Below are 27,763 nucleotides of genomic sequence, written 5' to 3'. Positions count from 1 at the left end.
GCATCCCTGATGAGTTAAAGTTCTGGATACATGCAGGGCGCCTGAGAATAATCATGAAAGCGGTGCGAAGGGCTTAAAGACGCTGCGTATAAACAAGATGAGCACGGGAAGTGAAGCAACGATCGCAACTTGCGCCTGTGCATCAAATGCCTGACAGGAGCCTAAAGCTGCGGAATCAGGACTTGAACACCACCATCGACAACCTTCGACGGATGAAACCGAAAATGGAGGCGCAGGAGAGACAGTCGGATTGAAAGCCGGATACAGGAGGCAAAAGACAATGGAGCAGCCAGAGAGAAACCTCTCAACGTCTGGTGCTGATAGCACGGAGAAGCGACCACAATTTTAGCATGTACATACCGATCCGATACAGAGACCCATTCCGTTTTATTCTGAACTGGATATACAAACATACGCATTCGAGAGCTACCTGTCGGAGTTCGCATTCGCCACTCGGTTTCCGTTTCAGTCTTTTACGATATAACATTGCGGCTAATCGGTCGCAACGTTCAGATACGCTTCACCGCCAGCGTGCCCTGCGAACGAGTCGACTGTTCCAAGCACCATTTCTTACTGGGAAACTCGCAACCGTCGGTTTACTTCCACGGAAAACTCTTTGTGAGATGCGTAGCTTCGAGAGCTATCCAGAATCGCGGTTAACGCTGAGCTCCTCGCGCTCTCTCCGAATTCTACATCCGTAAACAACCGGCACCGAGATGATCGCTTTCAGAAGCCATGCCCAGGATTCTCGTCGACAAGCAGTGACTCTGCACCAATGCCCTGCCCGATGGTACGATCAAGCTCGGGAGGGAGCGTACGATTCGCAGTTGCGAACAGGACGGTAAATCGCAGATCCGGTCGACGATTGAAGCCAAAATGCGGTACGGCGATGAGGTTTCGTCCATCGTCAAACACCGGCAATGCTAAGCGACAAACGTACGGCACAAAGGTCCATTTCAACCGGGGACGCCACGCTGTCACCTGCGTCCAGTCGTGCAGCGTCATCTGTCGAACACGGAACCAGTGCTTGCCACGTTCGGATGCTGGGGGCAGCGCAGCTGGAGCCAGGTTGCCGACCTGGTCTGCTGCGCCCCAACCGCCAGTGGCACTCGTCGAAATCGTCGTTCGCAGCGCCTCTGTGGCGAGCGAATAGACCTCACAGACGTCCGCCTGCTTCTTCTTCTCCACCGAGAACGATCCCTCGAATCCGGTCAAAACGTCAGGAGGGGTTTGCGGAGAGGATTTGCCCCTCGTTGTGCCACTATGACTAGCTTCGTGACGCTCGATTCGTATGATGAACCGCCGATCCCAGAGAATGCATCGACCCAACGGCATCCACTCGTATGAACGCCCAGCACTAGAGGCGGGCTCTCGGCAAACAACGAATCGCGGATACCAGCCTAGTTTGTTATTTGAGGCGGGATCGCTAGCATCTGCCGCTTTGGTGACGAAGCGGCACCGACTCTGGTCGTGCTGCTCGCGAACACGCGCATTCATGTGGCTCTTCTCAGCGCGACCTCGGTGTTTCCGCAGTGCAGCAGGTGTGCTGGCATGCGTCGCTGCCCCCAAGGCGTCGCTCGGGTGCTCCGCATCGCCCGCTTCTCCAGCGAGGTCGCTATGATTACCACAAGCCTCATGCCAGTACTGCAGAGACGGGTCCTTGCCCTCGTGTGCATCAGCTGCCTGTTTCAGATAAAATGTTTGATCGGCCTGCAAGGCACCCAGCTGATCTGGAATTCCTGCTGTTGATTGCCGCCATCGTACCTTGTGCAAAAAAGCCCCAATGCGGTTGAGCGAGTTCTGGGGTTTCAGCAGACATCCCATGAGGGTGCGTCCACTCATCTTGGTAGCGGGTGCTGTGATGTCCTCGTAGAGCCGCTCCAGCGCCTCCGTGCGATTGGCACGCTGGTGCGCACCCACGTACTGGAGAATACGCAGTAGAGCGCGCAACCCAACTGCCTTGGTGAGGGCGTGCTCTGCCAGCTTTGCGGGCCGAATCACCAGGTACCCCAGAGGTGAGGAAAATTCGACGCATTGTAGGAGGAGCTGGTCGGCTTCTTCATCCAAAAGCTGCTCATGTTTCCGCAGTGCCTTGATCACTGGCGCCAAGTACAGGTGCCTTGAAGCGGTGGCGTGCTCGTCCAGTACCGAACTCTCCGATGCAGGATGCGCTGCTGCAGGTGCCGCAGCAACGACCTGCCGCGAGCTACCAGACAACGCTACTGCTGCGCCTTTCGTGCGGGCATTCTCGATCGGCTCGATATTCACAGGCGCTGGAGCGCTACACGCAGTGCCCATGAGCGCTGCAACAGGTGAGCGTTGCACATCACTTGGGGAGGAAGTGGTAGGCTTGATTGAAGTAGCCTCCGGACGACCTTGAGAGGCGCAACAGTTATCCGTTGTTGTTGATACAGGTTCATTCGAGGCAGCGTTCCGCGCACGAAACATCTCGATTGCTGGGTCGGCAAAGGTCTCCGCAGATATCGGGCGCGTACTCTCGGGGCTACCAACTCGAGACGGACCCGAGGTTTCCTTGCTACGTGCAGCACGCAGTCCAGAAGCATTGTAAACGACTACAGCCGCAGTGTCCCCTCGTCCAGTCGCTTCAACGAGTCCTGCCGCTCGACACGTCTCCACGAGTCGAAATTCGGATAGATGCCAAAATGGACGAACAATTCTCGGAACCCGCAGCGGTAGGTCGACCGGGTCCTGGGCCGGCGCGAGTGCACTCAGTCCATCGAGAAAGCCGCCGTGGCGCATACGATGCACTAAAATAGAGACCTGGTCATCCAAACAATGTCCTAAGGCTACCAAGCCTAGATCCCGTTCAAGCGCTTCTGCGCAGAGAATGCGAAGGCGTTGTTGTCGCCTCTCCCACAGGGCTCCTCTGGGCAGCTTCCGGGATGCACCTTGTTCACTGTATTCGTCTAACGCGGGCAAACGACCTGCAAATGCAGCCGATGGCGTCTGTCCTCTCACCGAAGCTGCAGTCGCCTGGGCAGGGTGCGCTCGCCCCGGTTCATCGGTTTCCGGTTTGGCGTGCAATCGTTCCGCGTCCTTCGTACCTTTGCAGGCGTTCAGAACTGGCATCTTTCGTACCTGCACATGTCGTTCCGGAGACGAACAGACCGAGAGCGAATCTGATCGAGCATTGCTCCATTGATGTCCATGGATAGCGACTGCTGCCTTCTCCACAACCAGGCCTAGTCGACCGAGCTGTGTGAACCATTGGAATCCCTCGGCCTCGTTGGCGTCCTCGGGCACCCAGATCGCTGCGAAACGCTTACCGTGCTGCTGCGCCCACGCTTTTCCTAAAAGCGCTAGAGCTAGACTCTTCGAGTCACGTGGGGCAACGCCCACAGCAAGGCCAAGCAGCTGCGGGCGTTCCGCTGCTGGAAAGACCTGCAGCAGACAGTGCCGAAACTCGGCAAGCGTCACCACCGCCGAGGCAGTGAGTCCTTTCGTGACGCCCTCTGCCAGCATCCAGAGAAGCTTTTCTTATCGCCGAGTGCAGTTAGACAACGTTGTCCCAAGTGTTCACCGAGTACTCCGAACCAGCGTTTTGCGGTTGGTGCAAGGTCGTTGACCACTGGTATACGCACAGTGCGATGCAGTGCGAGTCTCACTCGTGAGCCAACGCTAACTCTTTAAGGCAAGCGTCTGTATCAGTTCCAGAGCTCAAGAGATTACGATGCAGGTTGTAAGCATGTAGGTAGTGCGGTACCTTGTGCTTCTTGCAGTGAGCACATCAGGTCCGATCCGGTGCCTGCGGCTTCGATTCCTGTATAGGAAGTAGATGTACTTGCCTTGAACCTTACAGGCTTGCTGCTTTCGGAGACGCAGAGGCTCCTGTTTGTCTACTAAAGGCACGTAAAACGCATCCAACACGTCCTCTCGACCGTGCACCAGAGGCCGTGACTTTCGTTTCGCACGGCAGCCGGCCGGGTACAACACAGACACGTTGCCCCGTTCTCCCAGCAACTATCCGGAATCCGTTCATTTGGAGGTTTCGTAAAGAGTCGAGTTTCTTTTCGGAGAACTTCAGACCGGGGATCAAGGGGTTGTGATTTCACCTTTTCAAAATTACACTAGCGCTTTGCGACGATCTTTTGTTGAGGGTGAGGTATATTTTCGGAGGAGTCTGAACGACGGACCAACAGGTTCTGAGATCGTCTGTTTACGTTGTTCCTGAACAGATCTGCGACGATCTCCCGCTAAGGCAAAAGTTTCTATTGCAAAAAATTTTAGTTTCTGGTTTACTAGATTGTATTTCTGCATCTAGGAAACTGAAACGCTGCCTTTGACAACAGTCTCCTTGAGGTTCGTTACAGCAGCCGGCTACTGTTGTTGCTTCAAACTGAATATACGAGCTGCAGTGCGCTTCAAAGCCCGACTTCGTTTTCCTTACGAGCCCAGCGAAAACGCTGCTTCCAAAGAAGCGTCTTTCAAGTGTCTCTGGGAACATCGACTCACGACGTCCATCGTCTCTGATCGTGAGAAGCAGCTGCTGCGAACGCTGTTGCTTCAACTTGATTCACCGCCTTGCGTCTTGAAAGACCGTGCTACACACGTTTACGGCCACCTGGAACATGCGACTTGATAGCCCGAAGACAACAGACGCTGGTCAAAGTGTCACTGGAACCATGAAAATATCCGCGGAAAAAGACGCGAGCTCGTCGCCCGTCTGGCTACGAGCAATCGTTGGTACGGTACTCGAGGCGGATGAACTCGTACTCTGGACACCGACATCAGCAGATCTCTCTCGTACGGAACTGCCAGCTGCTCGACGCGTTCGACTCGCTGGGATTCAAACACCACGCGCCTGTCCTGCTCAACGACCGGAGTCGAGTTCCGTCCCTGCCCCGGCAACGGAAGCAGGTGATCGTCACGCTCTGCTGACGAAGGACGGGTGCGAAGGGAACGGTTTATCCCCCGCTTCTGATGATATCGAGCAAGACTGGGCGTTTGAAGCCCGCGAATGGTCCCGGAAAAGCACCATTGGTCGCCACGTCACCTTCTCCATCGTTGGCACCGATGGGCACTCGGAGTACGCACTTGTCCATCTAGACCCGAAGGAGTCTTTGCAGAGCCAGCTGTTGAAAGCAGGGCTTGCACGACTTGCACCAAACCAATTGGGTACACACGCCAGCGCTACTGGCCCAAAAGGTTTGACGTCTTTAGGCGAACGCAGCTCTACGGTGACGACGACAGCACCAGCAACGCAGGCACCGGAGCAGCGTGACGTAGGGATGGGCTCCCAGACCGCTGCTTTTTGCAGTCAGAGGAATATCGTGGTAGCGCAGTGGTTTGCTGCGCACGTCTATCCAGCGCTTCAGCAGGATGAGGTAGCTGCAAGAGCTCACGAATGCGGCATCTGGAGTAAGCAGTACCCTCAACGTCACATTGTTGTGCCTGTAACCCAAGTCAAGACCTGGTTGGAGGCGAATATACCTATGGGCGGATCCTTTTATTTGAAGGCGGTTGTGGAACGCGTTCTTAGTGGTTCGGTGGTTCTTTTGCGGGTTCCAGAGCCGGCAACCGCACCGAGTCGAGAGAGTTCCAGACAGGTGCAGCGGCATGCGCTCATCCTCGCCTGGCTCGCGGGTCTTGCAACCCCATCCGTATCATCTGGCCAAACTCGAGCAGATTCGAATAACACCGATTTAGGGGCAAAAGCCTCCCCAGAGGATCCGAACTCTCCCGCTGGACGAATCGCTCTTCAAGCCCGTTTTCTTACCGAGCGGTTTCTGCTCCAGCGCGATATCCTTGTCTACGGGAAAGAGCAGACGCCGCTGGGTCACTGGATCGTGACTGTCCGCGGAGTCTCTGGCTCGGGAGTCGATTCATTACATGACGAGCAGCAGCAGCAGCAGCAGCAGCAACAACAACAACAACAGGAGACGTATACGCTGCATGCACAGCTCGGAGAGGCCCTGCTCCGAAACGGTCTCGGTTGGATGAGCGACTGGGGTATGGACTTGGTATCAGCCTATGCAAAGCGCTGGCAATCGCTTCAAGAAGACGCTCGACGTCGTGAGCTTGGCTGGTGGAAGTTTTCTCCCGCAACAACGAAAGCAGCGAGCCCACTCGAGGCGCCTAACTTGACGGAAATCGGATCACGTTGGCAAGCTGAGGTCATCCAAGTGCTCTCCGGTGATTCACTATTATTGCTGCCGTCGCACCAACGTTCCAGGGCGACCTCTACGACTGCGTCTGCTACATCGATGACAACAGATACGAGTCAGGAACCGGTGCTGCATACGAGTTCGTTGCAAAGCGCATTGCAAGTTGGGCTAGCGTTCGTCAGAGCATATCCGCTCGATACCGAAGGAGGGTTCACTGCACGCGAGTGGCTACGAACGCGTCTCATTGGTCACCCCGGTCTCGTTCGGGTGCAAGTTGTTTCGCAGCGCCCTTCTAGGGTAAGCAGCGCCTCATCGACATCTACGGGCGTTCCGCAGGTCCTCCTGTGGCAGGCGGACTGCTTGCTGAATGCTGCCCTACTCGAAGCTGGTCTGGTTCAGTTGAAGACCCTCCCGAACGACCAAAGCGATGCAGCGTGTCAGCAAGCTGTCAACACTTTTGTCGAAATCGAGCGCAAGAGGAAGCAGCAACCGCCAGAACAGCAACGAAAGCAGGGAGGCGGCTCGAGGGCGCCCACCGGCTCTACACTTCACAGGTCTGGTGCCGGAGAGAGCGCTGTACCTCGGGGGTCAACGACTCCTGCTACGATCCTGACGCAGCCTCGGCGCATCCATGACGTCACTCGCAGAGAAGCAAGTCGTCGAGCTCGCGACCTCTTCCCAATCCTCTGCGGAAGCCAGCAATCGTTGTCGGATACGAGCGAACGTATCGGCATCGTTGAATACGTTCGAAGTGGGTCTCGCTTCAAAGTCTTCCTCAACAAGGATGCGCTGCTAGTATCATTTGCGCTCGCTGGTGTTCGCTGTGCGGTTCCTCGGCCCATCGAAACCGAGGGCCAGCGCTTGTCCGCGGAAGAGGACTGCAGCTGGCGTGCATACAACGAGGCACGGAGGCATGTTCTTCAGCGCGACGTGCGGGTCCGTATCTTGGATGTCGATCGCTATGGGACTTTTCTCGGCACGCTGTATGTTCTGGGGCCTTCCCTATCGCAAACGGATCCTTCCGAGCAAAATGTCGTTTTTTCCGGGGACTGGGCTGAGCATCTGGTGCAGGCAGGTCTAGCCACGCTGCTCGAGCGAGCATCGCTTCCTGCGGCGACCTGGCAACAGCTGCAAAGCGCGCAACAAAGAGCGCAGCGAACTCGTCGAGGCCTCTGGGCTGTTTCCGCTCCATCGGTCTCTGCAGACGCGGGCAAGGAGATCGGCTTGTCGCGGGTGGGCGCAGAGCACTCGGGTAGAGCTGTGGTTTGGCGTTCACTAACGGTAACGGAGATTCTTCCCGGCGGCTTGCTTTTTCTGCGCTCACCAAAAGCAAATCCTGCTGAAGCAGCGCGCATTCAAGAGCTTTGTGATCTGGTTGCGAGACAACTCGTTACCGAGACCGCGCACAAGCCAATGCCGCACCCATTCGACCTGGTATTGGCCCAGTACCCTGGTGAACGCCCCTGGTACCGTGCTCGGGTGCTGGACACTGCACCAGGTGAGCACGACTTGATTTTTTTACGGTTCATAGACAGCGGCGGCGAGCTCTGGGTTGATGCATCGCATTTGCGAACGCTCCCTCCGCATGATGCGAACGTACACATTCTAGAGCAACTCCCGGCACAGACGTTTGCATTTAGGTTTGACGACATTGCAGTGCCTGATACAGACGAGCCGTGCTGGGAGCAGAGCGGTACCTTGTTACGGGAACTGACATGGGACCGCCCCCTAAATGTGGTGGTGACGAAACAGGACCCTGGTCCCGCACCAAGCATTGCGCCCGAGTTAGGACTTGTGCTGGGCGACCTGCTTGTTGCGTCCAGGCCAACGACACAGGAGCCGCGATCCTTTCATAGTATAGACGAAGCTGGTACCTCGGTTGCCGGGCTGCTCGTTCAGCGTGGACTCGCTTGGTGTCTTCACCCGCAGGACGAAGGTACCAGACGGCCCGCTGCGCATCGTTTCGCAGCGGAAGAGCAGCAAGCTAGGCACCAGAGAAGCGGTATCTGGCAATACTCAGATGCCTTGCGATTTGCAGCTCTTGATGAAGAGTTCGGTCTGTGAAACTCTGCCCTGATGATGAGCTTCCGCGTAGCCGATTACGAGTTTGAATGAGCACTGAAACGACCATCACGCGGGTTTGTGAAGCGTTCAGCGATTGGCGAATCAAAGGATAATAGGCCTCCGAGGTTCTATAGAAGCTGTTACCTCCTGGGATACATTTGCAGGGGTTCCTGGGAACCATCAGCAGTATCGTTGCAAAGTAACCGTTGACACGTAGATGGACCAGCGTGTCTAGTAGGTGCGAAGGCCGGCTCTCGGTTCGAGAATAGCCTCACGCGTCCGATGCGGCTCCGGAAGATGCGCAACCCGCATGACAAGTCACCCAGCAGACGAGGCGCGCCAGTCACTCGCACCGCTGGAGGTACGCTCCCAGGAGAGACGGTTCTTCGCAGATGCGCATGCTGGGGAAGCATCCTCCTCAACGGCACACACGGTAAAAGACGCTCTCCCCGACAGAATTTCCGGAAGCAACTGGTGCGTATGCTATACGACGCTGCCCTACTGGATCTCCGGCAACGCGTCCTTGATCTGCGACTCCATGACCGAGCGAAGCCAGCTGCATAGTTTCTCTGCTGCACCAGCGGCGATCCGGTATGCGTCTTGGTGCCACTCCAAGTGCATGCTGGCGTTAATATCCGACAGTGATGCTGGTGCGCTAGTTTCCAGGGCAAACGGGGCCTCGAGCCGGCAATAGCATATGTTTCCGGTTTGATCCACAACCCATAGACTGGAACCCAAACTTTGCTGACGCAGCTCCGCCAGCGTCGGGTCTACCAGCCAGCTTACGTCTGCCTGCTCGTGATCGATGCTTCGTGCCAGGATGGGCACCGCAACCAGGAAGCCTCGCAGCGATACGCCCGCATCCATGAGCGCCAAACTCGCAGCAATGACAGCCGCGGCCAACGTTCCACCGTCATGGTGCAACACCTGAACGATGACATGGATACAACTGGACGCGTACTCCATTAGGATGATCACGGACGAAAAGAGCCGCTCCAGCAGCGTCTCCGTGGCAGGATGTCTTCGTAAGCCCGTCGCTCGAGATCGCACTGCAGCCTGCTCTGCAGACAGAGGCAGGACAGGGTACGGTGCGCCCTGGACGCCGCCTCGGTGCGCTTCACGTGTTGTGGTCAGTATGTCGCTGAGCGTAGGTTCCGGTTCAAGCCAAGTGACCTGACAAGTGCCATCGCGGGGGGTTTGCACTGCGACACCGCCCGATCTAGTCGATAGCTCGCTTTGCAGTGGGCCGTAAACGCTCACGAGCACTCGAGTCTCGCCCAGAGAGAGCAAGCTCGAACCGTCAGCGCGTTCGAGTACGCCGAGCGCCACACGGAGAGGTCGGAACGCTTCGGAAGAGCGGCCATCTGGACGCACGGAATCCATGATCAGCGGCCTGCGGTTGGTGTGAAACTTACGGAAAAAGAGACATGCAAGCTCGCTGTCGTTTGGAGGCTGTTGCCATGGACCCCCGAGGTCAACCCGGGGATTCGCGTGGGACGTGCCGGCGGCGACTGCGGCAAAATGCTTTCATAAATTGTCCATATTAGTCTGATTGTAGTATTTCATCCCAATGGTGTTCCATCACCAGGTGCGTGTCTCATCATGCGATTTCGCGGTGTATGGAAGATGCTTTCGAAATGCGTCCGTTTGAAGAAATACATAATCTAAGAGAAAGTTATGGAGATGTAACTTGGGAATCCTGGAGTTCCCGGTGTCATCGGGTGCCGGAGAGAAACGAAAGAGCAAAATCCTCTTCTGGTCTTTGATAGAGCGAGGAGGAAGAAGAAGAAGAGGCGGGATAGGCGGGAAGAGGTGTTTGCCCCACGGGATGATGACGAGACTGGTGTGGTACGGAGGGCACGTGTTCTAGCAATCCTTGCATTGGTGAGTTCAAGCAGATACAATAAATACAAGAAGTTCGTGAACCGAGACTTCGTAGCCGCCATCAATTCCATACGATACGTGGTGCTGACGCGAACCACCTTTGTGAAGTAGCCTCTCAGCCTCGAAGTGTACAAAGAGAAGCTACAGCCGATAGCAGACGGCCTGTCAAAAAATGCTGGGAGAGGTCTGTGAGTGAGACTACGTGTTTACTCTCCATGTTCGTGGGATAACTTTTGTGTGTCACTGATGGCATCTCTGTGGGGGTCCACCTTCCTCGATTCTGCATGAACTGGAGCGGCCGTCGGGCGCGTCATTGGCACAAAGGCCACGTCCATGATCTGAAGAGTCCCGAATGTATCTGGGCCGCCCTGTCAAGGTCTGCATTTGTCCTCTTATGAAAGGATCACAGGAGGTTGTTTCTTGCTCACTAACCTCACTGGTGCACGTTCCTGCGAGCTCGTGCATCGCGAGTCCTCAGAGCGACAAGCGCGAGACTGTCGCCGGCCGCAACGTGTGGGGCGTTCAGAGAAAACACCTGTATCAGCTTAAAATCGGATATTGTATTGCTCGCTCAGCGTCTGTCTTGCGAATTTTTCCTAGATGCATTCGATGTACAGCCTCGACAATCAGATTGCCGGAATAAACGGCCAAGCATGTATAGTACGTGATAGGATGCCCGGTTGCTTTTTCGAAGTGCCCCCGTTGACGCTGTGCCGCTGGCGTTCGTTACGTACCCGGAGACTCGCGATGGTGTGCGACGCGTTCCGATCAGTGATTCCCAAAATCAACCGATACCATGATCAGGTTCATATGCACAAGCCTGCGTGATACTCCGCTCCTGACATGTTGGACGCGCTTATCACGCATGCGTCTCTTTTTCGATATTGTCTGTTTCACGACAACTCGTGGGTGCAGCAACTCGCGCCGCTGGATTGACGACGACGACGACGACGACGACGAAATAAAAAACTCCATGTCGTCCCTTGGCGACCATACAGAAGCTCATGCACAAAGTTGTACCGATTTGATGGTGTCCAAATCATCGACTCCGATTGAAAGACAGGTCTGCCTCTGCTTTGTGGCCGCCGCCGCCGCCGAGCCGGCACATGACTGACGCAAAATACCTCCCAGGGCGTGCGCTTCCACAGGATGCCGTCTCTTCCGTTTGCATAGAATCGGGTGCTGGGCTCGCACTCGAGCCATCGCAACGATCGCTTCCAGTGGAGCGTACGCCAGCGTCTTGCACGAAACGGGCGTAGATGGACCTGAGGAACTCGACTTGCTCTCCAGCGTGGATATTCCCTCCTGCACTCGTTTCGTGATGGACAATATCGCGTTCCACCAATCCTCTATCGAATGGAACGGCGAGCGCTTTCAAGCGTAGCGAGCAGCGTTCTCGAACAGAACATCGCGCGGCAGGCGCCCGTGAACGTAGAACGCGACCCCAGGGTCGGCAAACGAGGATGGGATCGAGGCGAGCCTCCTGTTGCCGTCAAGGCCACGTGGGGAGCGATGAACCGAGCGTTCACGCGTCACGAGGCAGCGATCGGAGTGGCAGCTGTGGTGGTGAACAGTTGGCAGCATCTGACCACAGGCACGTGTCACTGGTGCGAGGGGCGCACAGCGACGCTGCATACAAAGAAGACGGAACTGGCAAGCGCGGTATCGATTGCAAGTATCGCCTATGCATGGAAAGCGTTGACATTAGCCGCAAGCATCAAAGTCAGGGCTTGAGCGCTGCCGATAGCATCCTTATACTGTCGACAACGGAAACAGAGGGGAAGGAGTGACCAGCGTTTTTCAGGTCGGACACGAGGGAGAGGATAACGAAACAATCGCAGAACCCCCGCCAAGGCTGGTATCGATGCCAGTGGGACGCGACCCAGATTTCAGAATGCAAGCCCGAATCAATCGAGTGGACCCATTCATTTTATCCTGACATGGGCGTAACGGACGCTTGTGCCGCATAGTCATGCTTTCTGCGGTATTTTTCTTGAAAGTTACACCGCGTCAACGATACCGCGGAATCGACACGCGCTTTCATAGAAATGAGCCGTTTTTGGCGCATGATAAACACACTGGTAGACAGATCCCACCAAAAAAACATTCGAGTGTTCATATGCGTGCACCTGCATATGATCTTGCCGTGAACCCGCACAGTACAAAGCACGCTCGCCGCCTGCCAGGTATCGTTTCCGAGTGCCACTCAAGTCGCCGAGGACATGCAGGTGCGTACCTTGTGCCGAGCTGTTCCCGCATTCGCTGCAGTGCAACGCATTGCTCTTGAACCTCACTGATCAAATAAAGAGGATACGCTTTGCTCCCGATGGATGCGCTTGATGCAGTCACTGAACAGTATATCCACTGGTAACTGCACGATCTTGTTGCCACTCTTCCGCTTCCGTTCATCACTTACGATGATTGAGTTCGTAACAACGACCTTGTCGATCGCAGACTCGCGAATGCGATCAAGCGCTGGACCACTCAATACAGGGTGAACCGCGTACGCGTGCACTTTCTTCGCGCCGTGGTCTTTCAGAGCCTTGGCCGCCTCAGTCAACGTCCCAGCGGTGTCCACCATATCATCAATGATGATGCAATCACGCTCGTGGACTTCACCAATGATGTGCATCACGTGTGCGACATTGGGCCCGCTCCGGCGCTTGTCGATGATCGCGAGCGACGCATTCAAGCGCTTGGCAAACGCCCGAGCGCGCTCCATACCGCCAGCATCCGGCGAGACAATGACAGGATCCACGAGGCCGTCAAAATTATTTTCCAGCAGGTAGCTGACAAAAACCGGAACTGCATACATATGATCCACAGGGATCCGGAAGAAGCCCTGGATCTGCCCAGCGTGGAGTTCGAATGCAAGCACGCGATGCGCACCGCTCACTTCGAGAAGATCCGCCATCAAGCGAGCGGATATGGGAACTCGAGGCGCACACTTTCGATCTTGACGACCGTAGCCAAAGTAAGGCATCACAGCGGTGATGCGCTTCGCCGACGCTCGCTTCAACGTATCGATCATGAGGAGCAGCTCCATGATGTTGTCATTCACCGGCGGCGAAGTTCCTTGGACGACGAAAACGTCCTTACCCCGTACGTTCTCTTTGATCGACACATAGATCTCACCGTCGGAGAAGCGCCGAACATCAGCTTCCATCAGCTCGATCTTTAGGTTGCGGGCAATCGCAGCAGCGAGCTCGCGGTTCGAGTTCCCAGCCATGATACGTAATTCATAGTTCAACGCTTGATCCAGAGCTGCACCAAGGTGTTCTTCATCCTGAACCGGCTCGAGTTCTGTGCTCGGGTAGCCGTTGCGTCCGCTGGATAACAAGTCCAGTGGCGAGCGTCGCCCCACTCCTCCTGGGCTTGTGCTGCTGTCGCTGCGCAGCGCGCCGGACTCTGCACTCGTGCCAAGCGAGTCAGCGCGTTCTGAGGCCTCCGTGGTGCTCACTATTTGGTTCGGTTTAGGAGAAAACAAGTTTGAGTCGGTCATGATCGTTCAGAACGCACCGAAAGTGCCCTCGGGGGCTCCCAAAGCCAGGGCTGGTGCACCAAGTGTCGATACACCCTGGACGCAGCGCCTGTGCAGCACGGCGACCTGCCGCGCGACTCGTCCAGCGCCTCTGGGCGGTATGCCGTCGGCTACCACGACGTCCCGTGAGCTGCTGGTGAGGCGCTTTCGTGAGCGCCTGGCTTTTCCGCTGTGCAAGTAGTCGTTGTCGAGAGGCGAAAATCCAGTAGATGTCTTTACTCATGGAACTTGAAATATGCGAGAAGAGTGAGGCTTGCGCGAGACCGGGGCGGTTATGGTGATCAGCTCGAAGTTCTGATCGAGGAGCGCAGCGTCCCGGAGTGACGTTGCGGGAGGCACTGCTGTCTACGACGAGCGGTGAAACGTGCGTACGTGCCCGATGCGGGGTTCCATCACGCTATACATGAGCTCTGGAGCGGTGCATAATCGAAAAGCGGTGTTTCGTCTGTTGACCAAAGCTCGACAAGTACCGTTAGACTAGAATCGTAGCAAACGGGAGCTGCTCTCCGATAACCTGCCTGTCTGAGTGCCGGTGCCGGACCAAGTGGCGAGGACGCGCTCCTGCGCAAGCGCGGGTCGTGCATAATGGTCTTCTATCTCTTCTGAGGACTGCAAGATGTTTGCGAACGCACGTATATGAACCGTGACATGAGGTCGGGAAATTTCTTTCCAGAAAAGCTTGTTCTGCGTAGCTTCCGAAATCACATCGGAACCGCAGTCTGCAACGAATCGTATAGGGCGCGATGAACACGCCTCTGCGACTCGTCGTTGGATGCAGACCAGGATACCCAGATTGCGATATGCTGTTTGTACGGCCAGACGTCCTAGACATTCAACAGGGCTCGTTGCCCAGTTCCAGACTTTACAGCGCCGCTCCAGTGCATTACAGGAGAAGAGCGCTATTGAGTGAACGCAGCACCAGAGATCAGCGTTAGAGAGTGTCAACGGAGTACCGTTATCTTGAGAGTGTGATGCATTTTGGAGCGCCTGTCCCTGCACGCGCTTTTAGTTTCTGTTCGTTGGTTCGCAGGTATTCAAGAAAAAGAATCTATTGTATGGATTTGAAAAGGGTCTCACGAAGGCCAGGGTGTGTCGCTGATGACCTCTGCAAACGACCGTGCGTACACGAGTCAGTAATTCTACCGTCACCGGGCGGATGAGTCACACATTTCGCAGCATGTATCCTGAACGTTATGCACCCCAAAGAGAACGTATCTTGCCCTGGCGTAGCAGCTGCCTCCTCGTCTGTGTCTACTGCTGCGCACGTTTTCTACGAAACACCACCATGGAGGCCTCACAATATGCCGTGCTCGTACCGTTGAAACGAACGCTGAACAAGGGACTCGAATGGGCCAAGTAAAATAGGGCGCCTCTATAGGCGACGGTCGCGCGTTTTGCATCACAGAATCGATTACGTCTTGAGACGCAAACGTTTATGCAAAGAAACAATGGCGCTCCTCTCACTGGATCAGCCCTCATTCCGGAGATAGTGTAGACCTGCACACGGGTACTCAGCGAGAAGCGAACCGCTTTTCGCATACCGCAGACAAACAGGAATTACAACAGCATCGGCGTTATCGACGATTCAATCGTAGGGTCGCCGACAACTCACACCAAACGGACGGGATCGTCCAATAGCTCTTCCTTCGTCGAAGCACGTCTTGGCTTCTCCATCCCATATGCCTCTTTCCCGTTGACAGGAAACGTCACTTTCCACCAAGCGCCAGGACTCAAGGACGACGAAGCTGTAATTCGCGGTGAGCCGCCTCTCATGCAAGCATTCTCTTCCGTGTTCACCCGAGTGGAATGCGCCCTCTCTGTTGCCAAACGCCATTTCTGTGCTTCCGAATCCATAGATCAGCTCTTCGCATCCGTAATATTGAGAGATACAGGGCGCCGTGAAAAATTTTGTAGCATTTTGCAGGACGAAGGCTCGCCAGCTTTGCTCAGTTACAAGCACCTCGACGAGCAATTTGTCGTTCAGGGGTTCCGGATGCAAGGCTGCAACCGGTCCGCATTCCTCTAGAGATTTTGTGCACAAATATTCATGCGATAACAAAACTGATACTCGGGACAGGAAATACAATCTGGCCTGACTGAAGGATCAGGGATTTGCCGAGACGCTCGCCATATTATCTTGAAGCGCTGGTACGCCACCCCTGCGGTCGGTACATACCTTATGCAGACGCCATATATATAAGGCAAACCGCAGAAACTAAAACCGTACGCGGTTCCATGTGCCGAACGCTACATGAGGCACACTCGTACCCGTCGTCGTACCCGTTTAGCCAGTTCTTCTGTAACCTAAGTGGACCAGAAAAGCAGGCACTGATGGAAGAGCTTCTTGGCGTAACGATTCAGGTGAACGAAGAGCTGCCCGTGGAAGCGCTCGTTGTGGATTCTCGTTCGGAGCGATGTCGCAACCAGAACAAGAAATGCGTCAGATCGTCGGATCGCCTCGTTTTGCTCTCGACCTCGAATTCGTGGACGTTCTACCAAAAGGATAGTGGAAACCTGACGTCAGTGTTTCTAGTCTCCTTGCCTGACCTCATTCTCCGGAACTGAGTCTTCCAGAGCATATACGGCTGACTCCTAGAAAGCTTACGTACTCTGATCCCGTGTCGAGTCCAGCGCACCTGGACTTGACGCCCTCAGTGGTACGGCAAAGCCGTGCTGTCTCCGGGATGCATCCGCCCCAACGGTCTAGGCGCTAATGCGGATGCGGCAAGGCATGCGCTCGGCCGACCATAGAAGGTATAATACAACGAGTCCATGCGAAAGGAAGTACACTTAATGGAACCTGGAGGTGGAGTGCGTCATAGTGGACACTTTCCCACAAGCCAGTACCGATCTCGGAGTCTGCAACCGACGGTCAATGGAAACGTTTTGTCATCGGAGAGAACATCGCAGCGGAGCGTAACGGCAGCGTCCCATTTTTGCCGCAACGGGTACCGGGAGTGGCTTCAACGAATATTGGCGCCTGGTGCTCACTTCGTAAGGCTGGCTGGTTTCTTGACCAGCTCTGCTTTATTCCATCTATCAAAAGCACGATCAAATGGTTACAGCTCCAGTTCACGGTGGACTGGCCGAGCCAGTGAACCGGTACGGGAACCGGCTGCCGGTGGAGGCACTCTTGAGCCGCCCGTCCGTTGCGGTTAGCAGCGCGGACTGCACGACGCTTCACCGCATAGCGGACGGAACCCTGTCACCTCTTACCGGGCCGATGAACGTCGATGACTACGAGAGCGTTCTCGAGCGTGCGTGCATCGTGCGGCACGGGGAAGCCTACGCCTGGACGATTCCCATCTTTCTACCTGTTGACGCAGAGGATGCCGCCAGAATTAAAGTCGGCGATGAGGTCGTCCTTCGTGACGAAAACAGCGTCGCTATAGGAGTCTTGACCGTGGAAACGATATATGAGCGCGATCTACAACGTTTTTTACGCATTGTTTATAGAACGGAACGCACAGATCACCCGGGCGCTCGACTGTGGACAGGTGACAGCCGGCGCTTCAGCCTCGGCGGCTCGCTGTGTATGTTTGAACCAGCACCCGACCCGCGCCCGTTCGCCTCGTACATCAAAGGACCACTACAGGTCCGAGAGCTCATTCAACATCGAGGCTTCGAGCAGACAGTAGCATTCCAGACGCGCAACCCACTGCATCGCGCGCATGAATATGCGCTGGTTCACGGGGCGGAACAGTTGCTCTCCGCGCATCCCGAGCGATACACGGGCGTGTTTTTGAATCCGCTTGTGGGCGAGCTCAAGTCGGACGATGTACCAGCGACTGTTCGCATGCAAACGTACATCAATCTGGTAGAGCAGCGCGTGCTTGGCCAAGGTGACCAAAACGAGGACGTCTGGAAGCGAGCTGGACAGTCGTTGCACGAGCAGCTGCATCTGGTGGGCCTCGACATGCGCATGTTCTACGCTGGACCCAACGAGGCCGTCATGCACGCAATCTATCGACAGAACCTGGGTTTCACGCATTTCATTGTAGGACGCAAACACGCCGATGCCCCGTACGATGATCAGACCCCCATTTGGGATGATTTTGAGGCCCAGCGCATCTTCCGCAGCCTGGGTGGCAAGCTGGCGATTGAAGCGATTCCCGTGGGTTATGCTGCGTATTTTGAAGAGCTAGGTCGTGTCGGCCTGGTTGAGGAGCACCCAGGAATGACACCGGTTAGTATTAGCGGTACAAAAATGCGCGAAACGCTTCGAGCAGGACGCATTCCCGATAGTCGTGTCATGCGCGAGTGTGTTGCTCGCGTTCTCATCGAGTACTATCGCAAGGATGCCGATGATTCAGCGACGCCCGAGCACGTGCATCTCTAGCGGAGAAGGCGGAGCAGCAGTGCTGGCGCATGGACTGCAGCAGCGCGCTGTCGTAGCGGGCGGTGTACGGAGAGCCCATCGTGTGCAGGGCGCTCTCGCAGCGAGACGCGTCATCGACGTGGATTCATTCTGTCATGCACCGGCACGTAGAGGTGCCTCAAACTTCTCTGTGTGTGTGTGTGTGTGTCTATGTGTGACTGCCGAAAAACGGTAGCAACTTTGCAAGGATATTCCAGCGAATACCTACGCTTCGGGTCGGTCGGATCGAATCGGATGCCGGATGCCGGATTCGATTCGACGCCTGAAGCAACCTAGGCAAGGAGCCCGTCCCCGGCATCCCCAAGGTTGCCTGGAGCCATTTGGACCGTGCCTTTGAACAGGCGTCTCGCTCTGTGAACCGGTGGCAGTGGATCGGTGTACTCTCCTATGAGCGGTCATGTGAAACGACCGAAGTTTGGTGTTTTTCGGGCATGGTCGCTGCATACGGCAGCAACGGTTGCAAGAGCGATCACAGGATTTCACTCGGAAGCATGGACGGTTGAACTGCACAGTCGTCATTAGCGCGAGAATGAAAGCGACGTGAAAAGAGGACATCACTTTTCGATCAGCAGTCAGTACGTTTCGCCAAGCGCCAATACTACAATAGAGGGATTGCGCTCCGAGACCGTGCTCGAGCCCGAGTGTCTGCGGAGCTGACTTTGCCACCGTGGCATCTGAAGCGTTTACATGGGCTCTGTGCGGTCCAACTTGACGTATTTACGAATCGTAGATTTCGTGGCTATCCGCCGCACGCGGGCAACTGTCGTGACAAACGCTCTCTTTGAGAAGCTATACATTCCTTCGGCGCTTCGGTCCACAAAGTTGCTGCCGTATGGGTACACTCGGCTTGGAAAATGAGACCCTACATGTCCGAGGCGTTGTCACCTGTGATAACGCGCTTGTCCACATCAGCATCAGCGTGCACTTGCGCAGCGACTTTTTGCGAATCCAGATCCCGTGTCTTTCTTGTAAACGTCAGCGAGCGTCGACCATGATCCCCCAGCAGACGCTAAGCGGTCGTCAAGAACCACAAAGTTCATGTCCGATGCAGCGAATCCACGCATCGTACCGGTCATGGATCCTTCATCGAACGTTGAGCATCATCGTGCAGCAGCATCTGGACGAACTCATACCAGATTCGTTTCCAGGCAGCATTGGCGTCGCTCAGTGCGGTTGCACGGTCCGAGTATCTGCAGTGCTTCACACGCGCGCAGCGTGCGTTCAGCCCAGAGCTATGCGCTGCACACCAGAGGGCCATGACAGGTGCTGCTCAGGAAGCGCTGCTTTTCACACCAGCCTGAGGCGAGGCGGCTTCTTCCGCCGACAACCGTATCGATCGCCGATAGAGACGGGTAGGGATACGCAACAAGCGCAGCGGAAACTCCACCCCACGCGCAGTAAAATCTGCAACGTAGAGCTCATCTTCGAGAGCTTCTCGCGCGAGAAGCGTCCAAGGCCCTGTCTCAGAGATGCGCCTTCGTCGATCCCACATGATTTCCACGTGCCCCGACAGGATCAGGGTGGCGTGATGCGACGGTACACCTCGTTTGTAGATGTAGAAATCAGCCGATCGCTCTGTCAAGTCATCTGCAGAGGCAGCACTCAGCGGTATCGAACGCCGAGCAGCGAGCGTATGGTGCTCCTCTTTGCTACCGAAACTGCGTCCGGAGGATCGTCCCGTGGCGGCGGCAAAGTCCAGACCCCGACTGGCCATCCACGCAGGGCTGCTCCCAGCACTGCGCGTGCCGTCCAGGTCCCATACGGTGACCTCAGGCGCTTTGCGTATAGAAGCATCGTCGTCACTAGCCCCAGCAGTATCGGAGATGGCATCTCGGTGTGAGGGCTCGTCCTCAGCCAAGCCGTTGATAGGCGCTCCGGGTCGGTCGTATTCAGCGATGGTGCAATTCGCCAAAAGATGTTCCAATTGATGAAAGCTCATTTTTGATTCCCCAAATTCTCGTGCAAAGTTGTTCGCCAAGAAGGAGGCAATAATGGACACCTCACCGGCCGTCAAGTGCGTCTCGTACCGGGGCGTGGAATCCAGCATCCGCAGCAAATCCGCGTCGATGCGGCGTTTGCGGACAACGACTTCATCCCGCACGTTATCCCGATACACGTCCGTTTCATCTACAATTTCTGACTGAATGATCTCCTCGATCACATCCTCGAGGGTCACGATGCCGACGGCTTCGTCGGAGCTGCTCCGCTGAACGATCGCGAGATGCCCGCGACCCGTCTTGAACTCGTTCAACAGCACGTTGAGATGCACATCCGCAACGACTCGACGCAACTCGCGACGAAAGAGCAGCAAGATCGCCGATACCGGTATATTATCGTCTGGGTCAATCAAAATGAGATCCTTCGTGAATATGACACCCGTTATATTGGAGCGCTTTCCAAGGTAGACTGGAATACGTGAGTGTCCCGACTGGAAGATGCTGGCCATGGTTTTAAAGTCCAGTCGATCCTTGCCACTCAGCATGAAAACCTTATTCAGCGGCGTCATAATCTGCTCGACTGTTTTGGCAGCAAATTCCAGAGCACCGCTCAGGATCAGGCCCTCCTCCATGGTGATCTGCTCAGTGCTTGCCTTGGACGCTGCTGCCGCGTACGTGGCACCAATTGCACCGGCAACAATCGAGGCCGAGTCCCGACCACCGATGACGCTCGCCTCTGGAGGACGGGCGATAATCCGCGCATCAGCCGGTGAAGGTGAAACACCCCGCTCGACATCGACGAGCGCGTCTGCAGGCGCTGTTGACCATGCGTCCAGCTTGCTCGACATCGCATCCGCTGTGCCGGTGACTCTCAGCGCGCCCGACTCCGCTTCGCTTTCTGGAGTGGGATTCTCCGTAGACGCACGCTCGCTGCTCGACCGGCTACGAAAGGCGCGTCTCATCGCATCCTTGAGCGACTTGCCGTGTCCCGGAGCAGTTTCGTTCGAGCTTCGCGGATGCTCCCCAGTGGAAGTTACCGGTGAGTTCTGAACACTACCTCGTTTCTTTCGACGACGGCGTCGCCGTGTTTTGAGCGCCTTCCGCTGTCGCTCGGCCTGCACTGTCTCAGCTGCAGCTGCGATCGCATTATCTCTAGTTTGAATGCTGAGAAGCGCTTTGAGGGCGCGCTTATTGTAACGCGTAATTGGCTCTGTTCCGAGAAAATAGTCAAGAATGCGGCTTGTGGGAAAGGAAATCGGGGTGAGCACGATCATGAAGATTTTCACCAGCCAGACCATGGCCGCTCCGATGCGTAGCCCGAACCGGTGGCAGATAGACTGGGGAATGATTTCGGCGAAGAAGAGAATTGCTAGTGTGGAAATGACGAAGCCGATAAGGCCGCTGGTTAGCTCCGCGGTCAGAATAGAGAAAAGCGCATTCGCAGCTGTGTTTCCGGTAAGCAGCGTGCAGAGCAAATAGTTACCGTGCTTGCGTACGCTCATGACTCTTCGCGCCTGTTCGCGCTCACGAACCGTTCCCGACTCTGCGATTATGCGTAAATCGAAGAGATCGAGAGTGAGCATTCCCAGTGTCAGGCCGGCAAACATAGCGGAGAAGCAAACACAGACGATCGCGAACAAGACACGCCATACTTCTACCATGACTGATGGAATCTGGCGGTGAGGAGCGATGTTCGCTGACAAAGACAAAGACGATGTCGAAGATGAAAACGCGGGTACCTAGACCAGTGGTGCACGTCGCGACGGTGGAGCGGATGCAGGTTCCCGGCGCTGGTGCTTAGCCAGCGCGCAGCGCTTCCGTTCCGCTAGTCTTGCTCGTGAGCAACGTTCTCAGCGTCTCGCTTGAGGCGTATCCAAGAACATGACACGAATACGATTCTGAGTACCCGCAGGAGCGTTCAACTTGAAGGTCACGGAGTTGTAGAAAACAGTATCACGCAACTGGTAGATACCCGAAATGATGAGCGTTATCAGCGCCAATTTTTCTACACAGTCTCCGATCAACGGACGCTGCGCCCTCTGGACTGTGATAAAGCCGATCGCTCCGATTACTTTTTTACTGGACAGAGCGTTTCTACTGGCTATCGATACCGGACTGCTGGATGGATCGTCGGATTTCGGAGAACGCGTCTATCATGCTACACGCTACGTTCAAGTTCCATGACCCATACTTCGCCAAGAAGATACTGAGAGACGGTCGATTATGTTGGACAGAGCGTTTCTACTGGCTATCGATACCGGACTGCTGGATGGATCGTCGGATTTCGGGGAACGCGTCTATCATGCTACACGCTACGTTCAAGTTCCATGACCCGTATATCTTCTTCGATCGCCGCGGTGCCTACGCATCCATTGAGCGCGTATTCGGGGCGCTCGCTCCAAGTCCTCACGAACGATTCATTTTTGTGGTGAAAAAATCCATAAATATGACAAAGTTGCATTCGGATCGATTCGGTCGCCTTTGGTCGGATGCCCGGAGCTCCTGCCCACGAAGCAACCTGTTTGAACCACAGGGACGAGACCAAATCTGGCTAAACGCCTTGACAGGTTTCGATAGCAACTGCACGTCTGGATGCCGGCCGCCTCGCATTGTTCCTAAAGGCTCTGGATCCCGCTACGCTTTAGAATCCCTACGCAGCCTTTTTTTGCATACCGTACGCGTGAGCGGTCGCACTTTACCCACTGGTCTGCGGATCGAGTGCTTCATGATGGATTCTCTTGCACCCGCAAGGTACAAAGGAGTGCTAGGAAACCGGAAATGTGGTGATCTCCGCACATGTGCCTCTTTCGCATGCATTCTTGGATCTCTCTGGATACTTGCTGACTTGAGCGGAATCCGGTAAGAACGTCCCCGCGGTACGTTGCATTCTGGAATTCCGATGTGGATGTCCCAGGTGCGTCTCTGCTACCGTTATCCATTGGACTGGCGGTGTGCGAGCGACTCACAACTCGAGTACGCGTCGCGGCGACGCGTATGGTACATACCGACATCATGCCAACTCGGACGGGAAGCGTCGATCACCGTCAATGTTCTCTGACCAGAAAACGTCAACAAGGGATGCTATGCGGTGCGTGGTGCTCGAGCAGATCCGGAACGCATTTCGACGGCTGCATGCTCTCTGGACCTCGTCCCGACCAATAGCTTGCGACGGGAAATTGAGGTGTAGTACGGAATGATGGACGTTGTGCCACATACCGATAATTATTTTGCAATCGGGCATCTCTGGCTACAGAAAACCATCGTGCATCCTTAGAAAACGAAGATCGACGGATTTCCAATGCGTTGCCGAAATGCCGGCACGCTGCCGCTACCCATCGTCTGCAGTTTGGTTCCTCTACGTACGCCACTCTTTTTCATTTGCATCAGTTCAATACTATCTAGGGAAATGCGATCCCGATGCAGAGAAGCTCCAGCTGCCGGGCTCTACTCTGTGGCATCATTTCGAGCGATGTCCGCAGACTCGCCGGTGTGCGATCTCTGCCGATACCCCTGTACTGGATCGCTCTACCCATACGGGGAAGATTCTGTCATTTCGCAGCCCAGTCCGATATTCTCCGCCGCAACGAAGGTCAGATGCAGCGACCCGGTGGGTTCAGAGCTTCACTCATGCGATTGCTGTGGCGCTGGATACGCTGACGCGGCTTTATCATGCGGAGTTCCGATGGCATATTGATGCCTTGCAGGGCATCGACTCGCGATGCAGCGGGTCCGCTGGTATGCAGGCGCTCGAAGTGTCGCCGCTTCCGCCCTACAAAAGCCGAGCTCGCCCCGAGCGACATGTCTCCCGGATGCAACGCGCATACGCGGGAATGAGAAGCGCAGACTGGCATGCACAGGGCTCTGTACCACGACCGCGTACAGAGCAAGGTGCCACAGAACGGGGCGCTCGAGCCCCGGCTGTATCGCACAGACCAGAGACGAATGCATTCAGTTTGTACTGTTTCAGTGAGTGTGACCAAAGTGATCACGCAGCATGGAATCGTCGCCCCAGCGCTTCAAGTCCTGGGCTCGACCAGGCGAGGTGCTTTTCGCGACTCGTTCACGAGGAATCCATATCATCCAGGCACTTGCATGAGGCACAGGGACTCTGCGTCAGCATCCAAACTGGACGAACCCTCTCAGAGCAATGCCCCGTTCGTGATACAGCTCGCGTAATATAAGTCGGTGAGTCATACCAGCGCCCCGCTCACGTGCAACCAGCGTCTGGTGTGGGAGCATCAACCTCACGCATCCACGTAACGCTCATACCTGCAACGGAGCGGACGTATCATCTATCCCTTGTATCATGGGACATATGAGCTGGAACTGAAGCTGCGGATCGCCGACAGTGCGAACGAGACCCCAGCGCTCTTGCTCAGGTGACTGGCGCAGGGCCACAAACAAAGCCTGACTCCGCGGACATCCGCTACACCGTGCGATCCCTCTGTCATGTGAACGGAGTCACGTACTCGACTTTGTTGGAAATGGGACGCTCCGGTTCGTGGGTAGGTAAAGAACAGAGCCTCGCCTACGCCGAAACCGTGTTTTACGGGGTTCCAAGTAAGCAATGGACTACACGTCGTAAGTACGGTGTACAGCGCTTCCAGTCGCGCACGAGTGTGTCTGGTCGACGCGGTGTGAGCAGCGGTACCCGCCACGCCACTCGACTAATGCGGTACGTTCAGGCCTGTGCCGAGGAGCCGAAGTGTCCCACTTGTGCGGGAAAAAGCGTGATTGAATGCCCTGTTTGTGGCGGGAGAGGCGTGCTGGGGCGGACGATTCCGTGTTCATACTGCAAAGGTCGCAAGCAGATAACGTGCCCCGTTTGTGTTAGTGACCAATACGAGGCGACCTGGGAAGCGGAAACAATCGAGACGTCTGATCCTGAGTTAGAATCGTACTTGCCACCAAATGCTGATGAAAGAGTGCGCGCTCTCTACCGCTCCCACCTCGACAGCTTGCGGCGAGAACGACGGGGCTCTGAGACTCCAGGAACTCAGAGCCCCTGATACCGATTTGAGTGTTGTGGCGAATCGAGGCTGAGACCAGCGTCCTGCTCCAGGGACCTCATGTATCGGTGCTGGGATATTCGCAGAACGAAACATAATGGACAAATCGCGTAAGGAATATGTCGAATTCGTCATGATGCCTCTCTTATGCATTCGAGAGCCAACACGGGTGTCTACGAAACTCGGCGCGTCGTTGGCATCAAAACCTTATGCCGAGAATCTCGTATCGTTACATCCTCTGGATGCTCCCCGTAGACTAGGAAGTGAGAAAGCTTGCGTGTCATCCCAAAGTTTTCCAGCCACGCTTGCGTGGCTCTGTGCCTGGGTTGTCACTGCGATGTCTCCGCTGACGGGCGTGGATACCAAACGCATTGCATTCATACTGGGTGTCCAATCATTGGACAGTTCTGAGCAGAATCTGAAGCGCGGTGCTTGTAAGCGCTCTTCGGCAACCTTATGTATGCGGTGCGAATGCGTCATCCGACAAATGACTCAAATTTTGAGAGCACTTTCGGAGCAATCCAAAAAAACAGGACACCAGCACCATATACGGAGAGGAAAATCGCCAAGTGTGGTATGGCTAGCCATCTCTGGGATTGGTGATGTCGCTTAGGAGACCGTTGATGGCGTTGTTGTTCGGAAATGAAAAACGCGGCTGTGAACAGAGTGGCGGCTCCGTAAACCGCGCTGATCAGGGCGCCAAGTAGACGGACCTCCCATGACAGCCGAAATGGCCTGAATCGCAAGCCGCTTACACCAAGAGCGATCATGCTCCATTCGGCCCCAAAGACGAAGGATGCCTTGCCCCAGAGTTGAAGGCGGGGTAGTTCAGCGATCAGCAGCAGCTGGGCACCGACAGCAGTCATACCTACGAACCGCAGGCCATCCAAGGACTTTGGCGTGTTCCGTAGCGCGACCCATATCGAACGCATCTGGGGACAAAATGCATCGTATTGCCGGGGAACTAGCGCGAGAATGAGTAGGCCCTGAAGGAAACCTGCAATCGTATCCGTCGGGAAATGTACACCGAGAAAGACGCGAGCCCAGGCTGTAGCCAATGTCAGCAGTGTCGCCGAACCAACGAATACGCAAGACAGGAAAAAACTTTGAGTACGGCTCATATGCGTTGCGGGTTGTGTGCACCGAAAAGCACGAATCAGGGCCACGGGGTATACCCAGGCACACGTGACTCCCCTCGATGGGAACGAAGACGTTCGGTCTCTCCGCAGGGGAACGGCACGCTGTTGCACGTGCGGCCGGCTTCGCCAGATAAAGCGCTTCGGAACTTGAGAGACCAGACTCAATACGAGCAGGTGCATATTCCAAACGCAGGCTTGTCTGCAAAAGCCGGCCCCGCACAAGACGAACGTAAAGAGAACACCAGCTTCCACAGTGGTGATGGCGGTGAGCGCAAGTGCTAACCAATACCGCAGACGACTTTCAACGCGACGTTGACACCAACGCAGACCTGGATCATCCACTCGACGCAGGTGATTCTCCAACTTGTCGCTAAAGTGGAACGTACGTGGCTGCGCTTGGTCGTCTGGTGGCGTCTGCTGAGGAACCATGAGAGCCGGTGAAGTGCGACCCTTAGCGAACCGGCGCTCCTTGCTTGTTTCAGTGCGAAGCGCTACACTCTTGTAAGTTCGTCTATGCAACCGTAGCTGGTAAGAACTGCGGCTGATGTCGCTCTGGCCGTTGTTTTATCCCGCAGGGCGACCGCGGCGTACTGACACGCCACACCGCTGGCAGATCGAGATCGATCAATGAGCTGCTCGCTCTATACCTGCATGGCTATTATTCTGAACTTTCCTACATGCACTGGTTCGGGATACAGAGTGCAGCTAGCAGTGCTTAGGGGTTCGTACGTAGCTTTGGAGTTCTCGGAAGCCAGTTTCAAAGTGCTTCATTTGACTCGTTTTCCGATGGAGTTCGTTACGTCACCGGCATCAGGGCCATTCGCCGCGCTGTTGAACGAGGATTCGTAAACTAGCCGATATCATGATCCAAATCATTCGCATGAGCATAAATTCTTCCAGCTTCTTTCCGTGCAGCATCTCTAATCACACATGCTTCAACTGTTGAATCCTTCTGTTTCAAGGCAAGTTGCAGGCGCAGCGACTCGTGCCTCGGGATTGAAGAAAAAGAAAGATCGACGTCGTTCATTGAGGACGTGATGAATAGATCATAAAAAAATGACTGAACTTGCCACGTCAAATAATGTATTCCGCTTGAGAGACAAATCATCCGATCATGCTTACCATCGGCAAAACGGCGCTCGACACGTGCTTACGGCCTCTCAGGGGATACGCGCCCAGAGGCTACCGTCTCTTCTGTTTGCATGGAACAAGGGACCTCGGACTCGGGCTTGGGGCATCGCAGCGATCAAGTCCCGTGGAGACTACGTCACCGATTGATGTGAAGCGAGTGCAGGGGCATCGAAGTTTCTCGACTTGTTCCCCAGCGTTGATGTTCGTTCCGATACCTGTTTCATCATGGCCAATATCCTGTTCCGTAAATCCACCGTCCAATGCAATAGCATGCGTTTGCGCGTGCACCAAACTGAGCACTCGCTCAGCAAGTCGCTCTGAGGAAACCTGCTGTCGTCTGGTACCGCATCAGGCGGGGCAAGGGAGCAGCGCATCGAGCGGAAGCTTCTGAATCCGCCGAGGTCGCGTACGTGGCCATGAAGCATGCATCCACGTGCCACGGGGCAGCGCTCGGAGGACGAAGCGTTCTGGTAGACATATGGCAATACCTGACCTCGGCCAAGTGGCACCACTGGAGAAGGCGTATCCGGCCTGTATGCTACGAAGGTGAAAATG

General features: G+C 55.4%; 8 protein-coding genes and 2 non-coding genes across 10 annotated transcripts, besides 1 other annotated feature; 3 read left to right on the top strand and 7 right to left on the bottom strand.

The window, feature by feature from the left end:
• Positions 1-726: 726 nt before the first annotated feature.
• Positions 727-3,483, bottom strand: CYME_CMT116C (hypothetical protein; the record flags this gene model as incomplete). The annotated part of the gene is made up of 1 exon (XM_005539107.1): positions 727-3,483. The coding sequence occupies one exon, from the start codon at positions 3,481-3,483 to the stop codon at positions 727-729; it is 2,757 nt and encodes a 918-aa protein (XP_005539164.1).
• Positions 3,484-4,589: 1,106 nt separating this feature from the next.
• CYME_CMT115C (similar to transcriptional coactivator p100) lies at positions 4,590-8,189 on the top strand (the record flags this gene model as incomplete). Its single annotated transcript, XM_005539106.1, has 1 exon — positions 4,590-8,189. One exon carries the CDS (start codon positions 4,590-4,592, stop codon positions 8,187-8,189), a length of 3,600 nt encoding a protein of 1,199 aa, XP_005539163.1.
• A 498-nt stretch (positions 8,190-8,687) lies between these two features.
• On the bottom strand, positions 8,688-9,572 carry CYME_CMT114C (similar to ribonuclease PH; the record flags this gene model as incomplete). Its single annotated transcript, XM_005539105.1, has 1 exon — positions 8,688-9,572. The coding sequence occupies one exon, from the start codon at positions 9,570-9,572 to the stop codon at positions 8,688-8,690; it is 885 nt and encodes a 294-aa protein (XP_005539162.1).
• Positions 9,573-12,363: 2,791 nt separating this feature from the next.
• On the bottom strand, positions 12,364-13,575 carry CYME_CMT113C (probable phosphoribosyl diphosphate synthetase; ribose-phosphate pyrophosphokinase; the record flags this gene model as incomplete). Its single annotated transcript, XM_005539104.1, has 1 exon — positions 12,364-13,575. The coding sequence occupies one exon, from the start codon at positions 13,573-13,575 to the stop codon at positions 12,364-12,366; it is 1,212 nt and encodes a 403-aa protein (XP_005539161.1).
• A 178-nt stretch (positions 13,576-13,753) lies between these two features.
• Positions 13,754-15,859: a sequence feature (possible transcribed region).
• On the bottom strand, positions 15,020-16,409 carry CYME_CMT111T. The gene has a single exon (XR_002461694.1). It is a non-coding gene; the product is annotated as a hypothetical transcript (transcript).
• Positions 16,410-16,669: 260 nt separating this feature from the next.
• Positions 16,670-17,953, top strand: CYME_CMT110C (sulfate adenylyltransferase; the record flags this gene model as incomplete). The annotated part of the gene is made up of 1 exon (XM_005539103.1): positions 16,670-17,953. One exon carries the CDS (start codon positions 16,670-16,672, stop codon positions 17,951-17,953), a length of 1,284 nt encoding a protein of 427 aa, XP_005539160.1.
• A 1,309-nt stretch (positions 17,954-19,262) lies between these two features.
• CYME_CMT109C (similar to cyclin M2) lies at positions 19,263-21,590 on the bottom strand (the record flags this gene model as incomplete). The annotated part of the gene is made up of 1 exon (XM_005539102.1): positions 19,263-21,590. The coding sequence occupies one exon, from the start codon at positions 21,588-21,590 to the stop codon at positions 19,263-19,265; it is 2,328 nt and encodes a 775-aa protein (XP_005539159.1).
• A 428-nt stretch (positions 21,591-22,018) lies between these two features.
• CYME_CMT108T lies at positions 22,019-24,270 on the bottom strand. The gene has a single exon (XR_002461693.1). It is a non-coding gene; the product is annotated as a hypothetical transcript (transcript).
• Positions 24,271-24,413: 143 nt separating this feature from the next.
• On the top strand, positions 24,414-24,938 carry CYME_CMT107C (hypothetical protein; the record flags this gene model as incomplete). Its single annotated transcript, XM_005539101.1, has 1 exon — positions 24,414-24,938. The coding sequence occupies one exon, from the start codon at positions 24,414-24,416 to the stop codon at positions 24,936-24,938; it is 525 nt and encodes a 174-aa protein (XP_005539158.1).
• A 476-nt stretch (positions 24,939-25,414) lies between these two features.
• Positions 25,415-26,506, bottom strand: CYME_CMT106C (hypothetical protein, conserved; the record flags this gene model as incomplete). The annotated part of the gene is made up of 1 exon (XM_005539100.1): positions 25,415-26,506. The coding sequence occupies one exon, from the start codon at positions 26,504-26,506 to the stop codon at positions 25,415-25,417; it is 1,092 nt and encodes a 363-aa protein (XP_005539157.1).
• Between the last annotated feature and the right edge of the window lie 1,257 nt (positions 26,507-27,763).

Source organism: Cyanidioschyzon merolae, chromosome 20 (assembly GCF_000091205.1).
Source record: "Cyanidioschyzon merolae strain 10D DNA, chromosome 20, complete genome".
Lineage (NCBI taxonomy): Eukaryota > Rhodophyta > Bangiophyceae > Cyanidiales > Cyanidiaceae > Cyanidioschyzon > Cyanidioschyzon merolae.
This window is presented reverse-complemented; position numbering and strand designations above follow the sequence as displayed.